Source organism: Pseudophryne corroboree, chromosome 1, assembly GCF_028390025.1.
Source record: "Pseudophryne corroboree isolate aPseCor3 chromosome 1, aPseCor3.hap2, whole genome shotgun sequence".
NCBI classification, from domain to species: Eukaryota; Metazoa; Chordata; class Amphibia; order Anura; family Myobatrachidae; genus Pseudophryne; species Pseudophryne corroboree.
The window spans coordinates 897,316,291-897,328,898 of NC_086444.1; the positions used below are offsets into that span (position 1 = coordinate 897,316,291).

The following is a 12,608-nucleotide window of genomic DNA, read 5'->3' on the forward strand; positions in this document are numbered from 1 at the left end:
AAGGATACGCCATAAGAATCCTTTTGGGAATCTGCAGTTTTTTGTCTGGGGATTCCCAAGCCTTTTCAAATAATTCGTTCAGCTCATGAGATGGGGGAAAGGTTACCTCAGGTTTCTTTTCCTTATACATGCGCACCCTCGTGTCAGGGACAGAGGGTTCATCCGTGATATGCAACACCTCTTTTGTTGCAATAATCATATAATGAATACTTTTAGCCAATTTTGGCTGCAACTTTGCATCATCGTAGTCGACACTGGAGTCAGAATCCGTGTCGGTATCAGTGTCTACTACTTGGGATAGTGGGCGCTTTTGAGACCCAGAAGGTCCCTGCGACATAGTGAAAGGCAGGGCTAGACTCCCTGTACATTCCCTGGACTCAGCTTTGTCCAACCTTTTGTGCAATAAATTCACATTTGCATTTAAAACATTCCACATATCCAACCAGTCAGGTGTCGGCGTTGCCGACGGAGACACCACTCATTTGCTCCACCTCCTCCCTAGAAGAGCCTTCCGCTTCAGACATGCCGACACACGCGTACCGACACCCCACACACTCAGGGAATTCTCTATCTGGAGACAATTCCCCCACAAGGCCCTTTGGAGAGACAGAGAGAGAGTATGCCAGCACACACCCAGCGCCAATGACCCTGGAAAAAAAATTACCCAGATAGCGCTTTTATTATTATTATATATATATATATATATATATATATATATCTATCACTGTGCCAAATTATGTGCCCCCCCCCCCCCCCCTTCTTTAAAACCCTCTGTCACCGTGTTCAGCAGGGGAGAGTCCGGGGAGCCAGCTTCTCAGCGGTGTGCTGTGGAGAAAATGGCACTGGTGAGTGCTGAGGATCAAGCTCCGCCCCCTCAGTGGCGGGCTTCGGTCCCGCTCGATTTCTTTTAAAAACTGGCGGGGGATCTCGAATATACAGTGCGGAGCCCATATATGTACTGTTTTTGCCAGACCAGAGGTTTAAATTGCTGCCCACACACACACGGCAGGCACTGTAAGGGTGCAGGGTGCAGGGGGGCTGCGCCCTGCACCCTTACAGTGCCTGCCGTGTGTGTGTTGTGTGGAAGCAATGGCGCGCAGCGTTACCGCTGCGCGTTACCTCAGTGAAGATCCGAAGTCTTCTGCCGCCTCTGAAGTCTTCTTATCTTCTCATACTCACCCGGCTTCTATCTTCCGGCTCTGTGAGGAGGACGGCGGCGCGGCTCTGGGACGAACAGCTAGGAGAGACCTGCGTTCCGACTCCCTCTGGAGCTAATGGTGTCCAGTAGCCTAAGAAGCAGAGCCTAGCATTTAAGTAGTACTGCTTCTCTCTCCTCAGTCCCTCGATGCAGGGAGCCTGTTGCCAGCAGGCTCCCTGAAATTAAAAAACCTAACAAAAATTATTAACTTTCAGGAAACTCAGGAGAGCTCACTGTAATGCACCCAGTCTCCTCTGGGCACCGTATCAAACTGAGGTCTGGAGGAGGGGCATAGAGGGAGGAGCCAGTGCACACCCATATCTAAAGTTCTTTTGGAAATGCAGGCGTGGCTGGCCGAACGCAGGGCGTGTTCGTGACGTCAAAACAGGAACTAAATAGTCCGAAGTGATCGCAAGCTAGGAGTAGGTCTGGAGCTGCTCAGAAACTGCACAATTTTTTTTTGTAGCCGCGCTGCGATCCTTTCGGTCGCACTTCTGCTAAGCTAAGATACACTCCCAGAGGGCGACGGCTTAGCGTTTGCACGGCTGCTAAAAGCAGCTAGCGAGCGAACAACTCGGAATGAGGGCCATAATTCTACTTATTGCATGCAGTATTTGTAACAGCAGATCGAATTTTCTTGCAGTACCCACCATTGCTCAGGAGGGGGAGCTACAATTCTCTGCAAAATATACAAGTTGACTTGTACACTACATACAAGTTGAGAATTTGCAGATGCAGACAACCTGAAGTCATATTCGTTTGTCTCTATGTTATTATATCAAACATTTCCTTAGTTACATACATACAATTTATGAAAAGCAATAAATGTCTCCTTAAGTGTGTTATTCGTATAAATATATTTAATTGTCTGCATTAGAGACTGACGTTTTAAAACGAATGAGCAAATGAACATGTATATGACTTTAAATAGGAAACTAATGAAAGAGTAAAGCTATTCTTGGCATAAAATAGTCAGATTTTTGTCCTCAGAACATGTTGGTAAAGTATTCTAGAAATATATCCTTTAGACCCATCCTTTTTCTGTATATTGTAGGTACAGTGGGGGTCATACAGGTGCGGTCGTTGGTGCTATCACTGCTGCTTCCTTGGGATGCACTGACGCAGACGCTTCCTGCTACAGTAGTGATCCGAGCTGCATCCTAGGACGCAGCATCAGGTCAGGCACCCACCATTGGCTTACGCACCCATGGTGCTGCGCTAGCTGGCCTTCGCAGAGGCCAGAAAATCTCCGTCCAAGGATGTAGATTCCTGACCTCTTCTCTCCTCCTAAACGGCGGAAACACTCCTCTGTTTTCACAAACGGAGGCTGTCGCTACTCCCTTTCTGCCCCCGAAATGGCATCAGACTGTCAGTCAATGACAAGACGATGCCGGGTTGCTTGTGACGTTGCAGGACCCACTTGCGCACAAGCAGAACGGGTCCTGCGCATGCGCAAAGTACCAAACATCAGCATGATCCACCCTAGCAACCGCACTTGAATGAGGGCCGGTAAGCTGTTAATGTCAGAATTTTCAAACTTACATGGCAGGCACACATTAACCATAATGGTCAAGTTAGATGTTATTTTTTTTCTGTAAGAATGAAAGCAAGATGTTACCGGGTGGGTTAAAAATGATTATCATGGTTGTCAGATACATTAAAAGATTGCAGAAGTATAATCAATGGTGACAATGATAGGCTTACTGATCTTTAGAGAGATGGCCCTGCCTTTAGCAGCTGATTAGATACATTTCTGGATAATTTGCTACAGTGCTACATTTACAACTTGGATCGGAACAACTGCTTGTCTATGTAGATTTACCTTGGAAGATTATCCAACAAAGTCTTCAGTTCCTCACATATCAGGCGGACGACACCATTTTTTATGTTGCTGTAGGACACGTCGATCATGAAAATGTACGCAGGTGGACTGGGAGGCTTTTTTTTCTGAAAAAAATTGTATATGTCAATAAGTATTTAGAAAATAGCATTTGCCAATTTCGGTTACAAAAATATATTACACAGCGCAGTTTTTTAAGTAAAAAAACAAAATTACTATTTGACATTAATATATCAAAGACTCTTTTTTACTGAAATTAAAGTCTGTTCAAGGCACGGGCTGATAGGGCAGTCGTCTGGAACACCAGCTGAATCTCAGGCCTGCGCCACGCTTGGCTCTTCTTCCAGCTCAGACGCAGCTTGGGATTCTTCTGGACACTCCGTAAATGAGCAGATTGAACCCAAAGGCAGCGGATGTCACTGTAAAGGTGTGTACACCCGGTGAGATCCTTGCTATGCCCGATTTTGACTATGCGATTTCCCTTGAACTCCCCCAGAGCCCAGATAGCACAGATTGTACAGATTTTGACTATCTGTGCTTGAGATTTTGTCTATGTACAATTCTGACTAAGTGGCAATTTTGACTATACTTTGTACTAGATTGTACACTAGATAGTCAAGATTGACTTGCCTGCACAGTCTATATAGCCTTACGATACCGACCCCACGGGAGCGCGTATCGGGATCGAATCTGTATTGCAAGCTGTCTAACACCTTAAGATATGCACTAACTTTTCATAAGAAAATGACTATATAGTCAAAATCTTACAGATCTATCTCACTGTGTGTACACACGTTCAGTGTATCACCAACCATCCTTGCTGACACAAGGACTCAGAGGTCGGAGCAGCTGCAGGAGGAGGTAGTTGAGCATGGGCCCATGGGGGCAGCATATGTGTGAGTCTATGGGGGCAGTGTGCGTGTGTGTGTCTGGCTATGTGGGCAATGTGTATTTATGGCTATGGAGGCAGTGTATGTGCATCAGGGACGTGCAGTGAGGTATATAAGGCAGAGTTTGTATGTGTGTGGCTATGGGGGTAATGTTTGTGTGTGACACCATGGGGGCAGTGTGTGTGAGAGAGAGAGACAGGCTACAGTCAGTATATGTGTGAGTCTATTGGGAGAGTTTGTGTGAGGCTGTACGTGTGAAGTAATGGGAGCATTGTGATTGTGTGTGAGTGAAGCTATGGGTCAGCATGTGTGTCAGGCTACTGGGGCAGTTTGTGTGAGGCTATGAAGGCAGTGCATGTGAGGCTATGGGATTAGTGTGTGTGGGCAAGGGGGGGCTAATACAAATTCCTCGCTCTGGCCTCTACTTTGTCTGGAACCTGCCATGATTGAGATGAATATGCATGAAATATATGATGTTTCTGCATAATTTGACCATCCATCAAACATTTTCACCCTCTCTGCAGGACGTTGCCATCTTAGGAGGGAGGTACTTTTAACTAAACACTGTGTTACAAAGAGAGGATCGGGACCTAGAATTGAGAGCTGCGCGCATCCTAAGGACATGGCTGTGACTCTCAGGCACCCTGATCATGCAATCCAAATGCACGCGCCAATGGGCAGTGACGGTGCCACCCTCTCAGCCTTGGGCTCTAGGTGACAGTACCACTGAACCTTCACTGTAGTGACCCACACTTTATCCGACATGCACTGTTTCAACCCGCACTTTAAACTGCACTGTGTCTGATCCACACTCTAACCTGCACTGTATTCGACCCGTACTGTACATAACCTGCACTGTATCCAACGCGCACTCTATCTGACCCACTATCCGGGCTGCAACCTTCACTGTCCCTGACCCATACTGTATTCAACCAGCTTTGTATCCGATACTATGTGTCCCGTACTGTAACCCGCTAATTTTTTAACTGTGTGTCCCAAAGTATTCCGCATCGTACCCCACAGGTACAAAACACTGTTTTTATGGTTGTGGAGATTTTGAGAAGCTGCTCAACAAAAAGGCTGATTGACTGGGGCTTTACATGGGCACAGAGTGGCAGTCATCAATGGCCCAGGGCTACCAGGAGTGAGGTACAGATTGGGCACTGAGCAGGACTGGCTCCAGGCACGTTCAACACGTGCGGCCATGCGGGGCAGCACCCTTTATGGGCGCCGCTATTTAACACGTTCATACTGGAGCCGGGCCCTGCCTGATAATAGCTGTCTGCCCGCCATGATGATGGAGTGTTGTGGGCGGGCCAAGGATTATAGTGTGCACGCTGTGCGGCGCTGCTGCTTCTGCCATCAGACCTTGAAGCCGTCCCTGGCACTGCCCGCGCACAGTGTGATACACCACTTTGCACTTGTGAGGTGGTGTGGTCCCGCGGCCCCTGCGATGTGCGGCTGGAAGAGGAGTGTTCGTGGATGCCGGCAGTCGGCGGTGACTACTAGGGAGCTGCGTGGCCGTCTGTCACCAAGTGTGTGCGGTGCGTATTAGTTTTGATTAAGGCTCTGACATCCCTGCCGCCCTGCCTATGGTTTGTGAAGTAAACTGTGTGGTGGTGAATGTGCCTCCATATAATAATAATAGAGTGATCTCATATACTGTATATAGGTGTCGCTGTGATATGTGTGTCATATATGTGTGAGTGTGACATGTATAATATATAGGTGTCACTGTGATATGTGTGTCTAAATATGTGTTAGTGTGATATGTATAGTATATAGGTGTCCCTGTGATATGTATGTCTACATGTATGTGTCAGTGTGATATGTATGCATATATAGATGTCAGTGCAATATGTACAGAATATAGACATCTGTCAGAGTGATACAGTATGTATAGGTGTCAGTGTGATACAGTATGTAAGTATATATATATATATATATATATATATACACACACAGTATATATATATATATATATATATATATATATACTGTATGTGTATGTGTATGTGTGACAGTGTGATATGCATAGGTGTCAGTGTGATACAGTATGTATATACAGGTGTCAGTGTGATATGTATAGGTGTCAGTGTGATAAAGTATGTGTGTGTATGTATGTATGTATGTATATATATATATATATATATATATATATATATGGAAGGGGGGAATAGGGATACCAGCGACTTACAATGTCTAATAAAAATAGCTATTAAGAATATAGCGGGATACGGTTTCCAAAAAATTAACAAATTTATTTATACAGTTTAGAGTATAATAATGGGATAAAAAAGTAGATAAAAAGCTGGATAGTAAGAGCAATAAGAAATACTAAAAAGATATAAAAATAAATGCAGTTAAGCTAGAACCCTAAATCACATAAAATCAGTAAAAACAATTTTCTACTGATAAAAATATTTAAGGATAAAAGATGATGCTTATCTTTGAGAATGGAGGGTCAGTGGAGGTGTACCCAACGCGTTTCGTCCTCAGACTTCATCAAGGGGTGGAGGACTAGTGTGCGAACACTCCTATTTATAGCAGTAGTAATTAAGGAAGAATGTCTATGACATCACTTCCTGTTAGTGTTAACATTCAAGATTCTGACAAAAATTTGGTTATAAATATAAGAGATGGATATGGCTATTTATAATAAGTTTAAATGTGGTTTTTAAAGTACAAAACGAGAACTGTACATGGAGAAAAATAGTAAAACTCGTAAAGGACGCTTTCCGCGTCACTTCCGCCCCACTTCCTGTGTCCTTTTCGACTCATTGCGCATGCGCATCGAGCGCTGCTTCCGGAAAAACGTCCACAGAGTTAGATGGTTCTTGCCCTTCTTCCGGTTGGGCGTGGGACTACTTTTGCCCTTCTTCCGGCTGGGCGGGTGTGTGAGGTCTTATCACGGCTACTCCCATCATCTCCATGGTGATTTGTAGTTTTAAACTACAGTGATGCAGCGGCCATCTTTGGAATGGTTTTGTTTGTATTTTCATCTCATACGGCCGCCATCTTTGAGGAGCCTTTGAATAGCGGACACATCCTTGTATTTGAGATGCATAAGCAGCTCAGATAAATAAAAACAAACACAAAACGCATATATTAGTATTTGTACATGTACTGAGCTTAAAAAGACGATTCTTAAAAGAGTAAACCATATGAATATGTAAATTGCGTAGTGGACTAAAAACGATTAAAATATTTTGTACCCGCGTTTGATTTAGTGCCATTACTGATTTCTGGATACTTATAGAGCTTAGTACTATTTATGCAGAGAGTATTACATATTAAATATTAATTAGACCTTTCATTTAAATATAAACACAATGCATATGTGTGTTAGGGATATTTTAGGTGGATAGTGAAAGATATTGTGTGATATTACATAAATATATATATGCCAAAAAATGAAATTAAATTACATAGATATAATAAACGTTGATTGGCTAGTGCAGAGTTAGTAGGAAGATACAAATGTGATAAGTGAGGGGGGGGTTTGGGACTAAGTCTTTTCAGAACTTGTGAAATGGTGGGTAAGGGGTGTCAAAAAGGTGGTGTATTAAAAATAGAAGTGAGGAGTATTTCGCATTAGTGAGACTGGTATAAATGAATATAAAGTATTACGGTATTGTGGAGTGTGAATATACGTGTGTCAATATTCCCTTATGGTATTGCCATTACGAGTTCTCTGGTCTACCCTTATACAGTACCCAATCTTCTCAAGTGGTTACCCACTTGGTACTGATTGGGCCCAACACTGCTTAGCTTCCAAGATCGGACGAGATTGGGCGTGTGCCAGTGCGGTGTGACTGTATTCATTGGCGAAATGACTTATTCACACGGTAACAGGTTTTTATTGGGAATATATGACATTCTATCTTAGGAAATTAACAAAAGTGCAGGGTGCCGAGTGAAATAAAGTCAAATGTACTATACACATCCATATTGCTTGCTTGTCAATGCCTTCATCACAGAAAGGGTGCGATTTCGTATCCTTCATTGAAGCCGAGAGGATGTGTAGTTTTTAGTTGGAAAATCCAGAACATTTCTCTTTGGGAGAGTTTCTTAGCCAAATCTCCACCTCTGTCACCACTGGTCACATGTTCGATGGCTTTGAAGGACATCTCTTCAGATTTGAGTTGTGTTCAAGTTTAAAATGTCTATAAAGTAGATGGGTTTCCAGTTTATTCTTGATACTCCTCACGTGCTCTTGTATTCTGATCTTGAGAGTTCTTTTTGTCTTTCCCACATATTTTTTGTGGCATGTGCATTCTATTAAGTATATTACCGATGTAATATTGCAATTCATGAACTGTTTAATTTTGAACTCCTGGGTGCCGTCTGTGGTACTGAAGGTTTTTCTGTTAGGGTTGAGATATTTGCAGATATTGCAGTGTCCACATTTGTAGGACCCAGTACAATTGGGTAAGGTAAATAGGTTATTTTCAGTTGGTAATTCCCGTAACATGCTCGGTGCAAGGATGTCTTTAAGGTTTCTTGATTTCCGAAACACGAGTTCTGGTTGAATCGGGAGGATTTCCTTAAGGATGGGATCCAGAAGGAGTATGGGCCAGTGATTTCTTAATGAAGTTGTGATGGCATGTTCATGGTTGCTGTAGGTCGTTATGAATGAGACCGCCTCCTTCTTCTCTGTCTTATCCTTGTATATCAGCAGGTTTTCTCTCTCCAGATTCCTTGTCTTACTGATTGCTTTGTCCAGAATCGCTTTGGGGTATTTCTTCTCCTCGAACCTTTTCCTATATATTCCCAATTGTTCTTCACAGTCTCTAGTTTGGTTGCAGTTCCTCTTGATTCGGTGGAATTGAGAATAAGGTATATTATCTTTCCATCTTTTTGAGTGATTGCTTTTGTAGTGTAAATAACTGTTCTTATCAACAGATTTGATGTAGTTTTTGGTGGAAATCGTACCTTGTTCTCCAGTTAAAATCAAGTCCAGGAATTCAATAGATGTATTATTTAGATTACAAGTAAATGAAAGGTTAAAATCGTTGATCTGTAAAAATTTAAAAAAATCCATAAATAATTCTGCACTCCCATCCCATATAATCAGGATATCATCAATGTACCTCCTGTACATGATGATTGATTCCTTAAAGTACTGTGTCGGGTAGACGTGTTTCTCCTCCCACTGTCCCATGAATAAATTCGCGAAACTGGGTGCGAAAATGGTGCCCATAGCGGTGCCGCACTGTTGTAGATAAAATTTATCTAAAAACTTAAAATAGTTGTGGGTTAAAATAAATTCCATTAGGTCGCAAATGAATTTCTTGTGGGGTTCTGTGAGGGAGTCGTCTTTGTTTAGATACTCTCTGCTTGCTTCAATTCCTTTTTTGCGTTCTATACAGGTGTACAATGATTGCACATCTATGGTCACCCATAGATATGATTCCTTCCATTCCACATTTTGTATTTCATTCAGTACCATGGTAGTATCTTTAAGGAAGGATGAGTTTCTTCACGTATGGGTTTAAAAAAATGTCCACATATTTAGATAGGCCAGACGTAAGAGAGTCTATCCCAGCGACTATGGGTCTTCCTGGGGGATTTGACATGTCCTTGTGGATCTTTGGTAAAAAGTAAAAAATGGGGGTTGTGGGGTTGGATGACATTAAAAATGAGAATTCATCTTTTGTGATAATGTCCTTTCTCAGGCCTTGTAGGAGTAGTGATCTCAATTCTTCCACATATGAGTCTTTTGGATCGTCTGGCAGTACCCTATAGGAGTGGGAATCTCCTAAGAGTCTTTGTGCTTCCTGAATATACTTGTCGCGATCCATGATCACCAACCCCCCCCCTTTGTCAGCTGGTTTTAAGACAATTTGTTTGTTCTTCTGAAGTTTTTTCAAGGCTTCTATTTCTCTATTATGTAAATTTTTTGTCTTAATTGGTGCAGGTTCTGTTTCGCAGAGGTCCTTCTTTACCAAGTCATAGAAGATGTTCAGATTACTCCCTTTTGATTCTACTGGGTAATATTTACTTTTTGGTTTGAGTCCAGATTTTGACCTATCTTCATAGTTTGATATAATTGCATGGTCCTTCTTCATAAAATGTCTTTTAAGCGTAAGTTTTCATACAAATTTATTCAGGTCAATGAAGGTGTCAAACTTGTTCAGTCCTTCAGAGGGTGCAAATGACAGTCCTTTGCTTAGAAGGGTCCGTTCGGGGTCAGTAAGGATGTGTGAGGATAAATTGAAGATTCCTTTATCAGCTGTATTTATAGGTTCTTTTTTTTGACATCTCTCCCTCCTACCGCCCCGGTATAAATATTCATTTATACCAGTCTCACTAATGCGAAATACTCCTCACTTCTATTTTTAATACACCACCTTTTTGACACCCCTTACCCACCATTTCACGAGTTCTGAAAAGACTTAGTCCCAACCCCCCCCCCCCCCCCTCACTTATCACATTTGTATCTTCCTACTAACTCTGCACTAGCCAATCAACGTTTATTATATCTATGTAATTTCATTTCATTTTTTGGCATATATATATATTTATGTAATATCACACAATATCTTTCACTATCCACCTAAAATATCCCTAACACACATATGCATTGTGTTTATATTTAAATGAAAGGTCTAATTAATATTTAATATGTAATACTCTCTGCATAAATAGTACTAAGCTCTATAAGTATCCAGAAATCAGTAATAGCACTAAATCAAACCCGGGTACAAAATATTTTAATCGTTTTTAGTCCACTACGCAATTTACATATTCATATGGTTTACTCTTTTAAGAATCGTCTTTTTAAGCTCAGTACATGTACAAATACTAATATATGCGTTTTGTGTTTGTTTTTATTTATCTGAGCTGCTTATGCATCTCAAATACAAGGATGTGTCCGCTATTCAAAGGCTCCTCAAAGATGGCGGCCGTATGAGATGAAAATACAAACAAAACCATTCCAAAGATGGCCGCCGCATCACTGTAGTTTAAAACTACAAATCACCATGGAGATGATGGGAGTAGCCGTGATAAGACCTCACACACCCGCCCAGCCGGAAGAAGGGCAAAAGGAGTCCCACGCCCAACCGGAAGAAGGGCAAGAACCATCTAACTCTGTGGACGTTTTTCCGGAAGCAGCGCTCGATGCGCATGCGCAATGAGACGAAAAGGACACAGGAAGTGGGGCAGAAGTGATGCGGAAAGCGTCCTTTACGAGTTTTACTATTTTTCTCCATGTACAGTTCTCGTTTTGTACTTTAAAAACCACATTTAAACTTATTATAAATAGCCATATCCATCTCTTATATTTATAACCAAATTTTTGTCAGAATCTTGAATGTTAACACTAACAGGAAGTGATGTCATAGACATTCTTCCTTAATTACTACTGCTATAAATGGGAGTGTTCGCACACTAGTCCTCCACCCCTTGATGAAGTCTGAGGACGAAACGCGTTGGGTACACCTCCACTGACCCTCCATTCTCAAAGATAAGCATCATCTTTTATCCTTAAATATTTTTATCAGTAGAAAATTGTTTTCACTGATTTTATGTGATTTAGGGTTCTAGCTTAACTGCATTTATTTTTATATCTTTTTAGTATTTCTTATTGCTCTTACTATCCAGCTTTTTATCTACTTTTTTATCCCATTATTATACTCTAAACTGTATAAATAAATTTGTTAATTTTTTGGAAACCGTATCCCGCTATATTCTTCATAGCTATTTTTATTAGACATTGTAAGTCGCTGGTACCCCTATTCCCCCCTTCCACAACTTAATTTTAAAGGCAGCTTATCACTGCCGAATATTTAGGGGTTAGCTGACACCTTACATTTTTAAAGGAGTGTCTTTAATTACTGTATTATCATTTTATAAATATCTGTTCACATACACCTGTGGCGCCGTACCCCCACTACCCAAATATATATATATATATATGTATAGGTGTCAGTGTGATATGTATAGTTGTCAGTGTGATACAATATGTATATATAGGTGTCAGTGTGATATGTATAGGTGTCAATGTGATACAATATGTATATATATAGGTGTCAGTGTGATATGTATAGGTGTCAGTGTGATACAGTATGTATATATTGGTGTCAGTGTGACATGTATAGGTGTCAGTGTGATACAGTATGTATAGGTAATTGTACATGTGATATGTATAGGTGTCAGTGTGATACAGTATGTATAGGTAGGTGTTCACGTGATATGTATAGGTGTTAGTGTGATACAGTATGTACATATAGGTGTCAGTGTGATATGTATAGATGTATGTGTGACACAGTATGTATATATAGCTGCCCATGTGATATGTATAAATGTCAGTGTGATACAGTATGTATAGGCAGGGCCTGCTCCAGGCACTTCGATATGTGCAGCTGCCATCCTTAATGTGCGCACCAATTATTAACTCCCTCTACATGGCACTGTGCAATTTTAAATGTGGAGCCGGCTGTCAGCCAATCAGAGCTCGCAGACTGGCAGTGGTGGCTCCTGATTGGCTGCCGACCACGAGCTTTGATTGTAGAGGCTCGCACTCCCCTTTGATGAGGACACAGAGCCTAGCCCAGCAGGTGTGTAGTGAGCACTATTGGGGGCATTATGTGTACCTGGCACTATTGGGGGCATTATGTATACCTCACACTTCTACGGGCATTAAGTGGTACCTGGCATTACTGTGGGCATTATA

General features: G+C 41.9%; 1 protein-coding gene and 1 pseudogene across 3 annotated transcripts in view; both read right to left on the reverse strand.

Moving 5' to 3' along the window:
• Positions 1-12,608, reverse strand: part of SEC24D (SEC24 homolog D, COPII coat complex component) — a 451,689-nt gene that overhangs the window by 184,812 nt on the left and 254,269 nt on the right. For all 3 annotated transcript variants that reach the window (XM_063920228.1, XM_063920226.1, XM_063920227.1), the window contains exon 11: positions 3,021-3,145. In XM_063920228.1, coding sequence (XP_063776298.1) covers positions 3,021-3,145 — 125 coding nt within the window. The remainder of the gene's footprint in view (positions 1-3,020; positions 3,146-12,608) is intronic.
• LOC134943826 (5S ribosomal RNA) lies at positions 7,633-7,751 on the reverse strand (annotated as a pseudogene).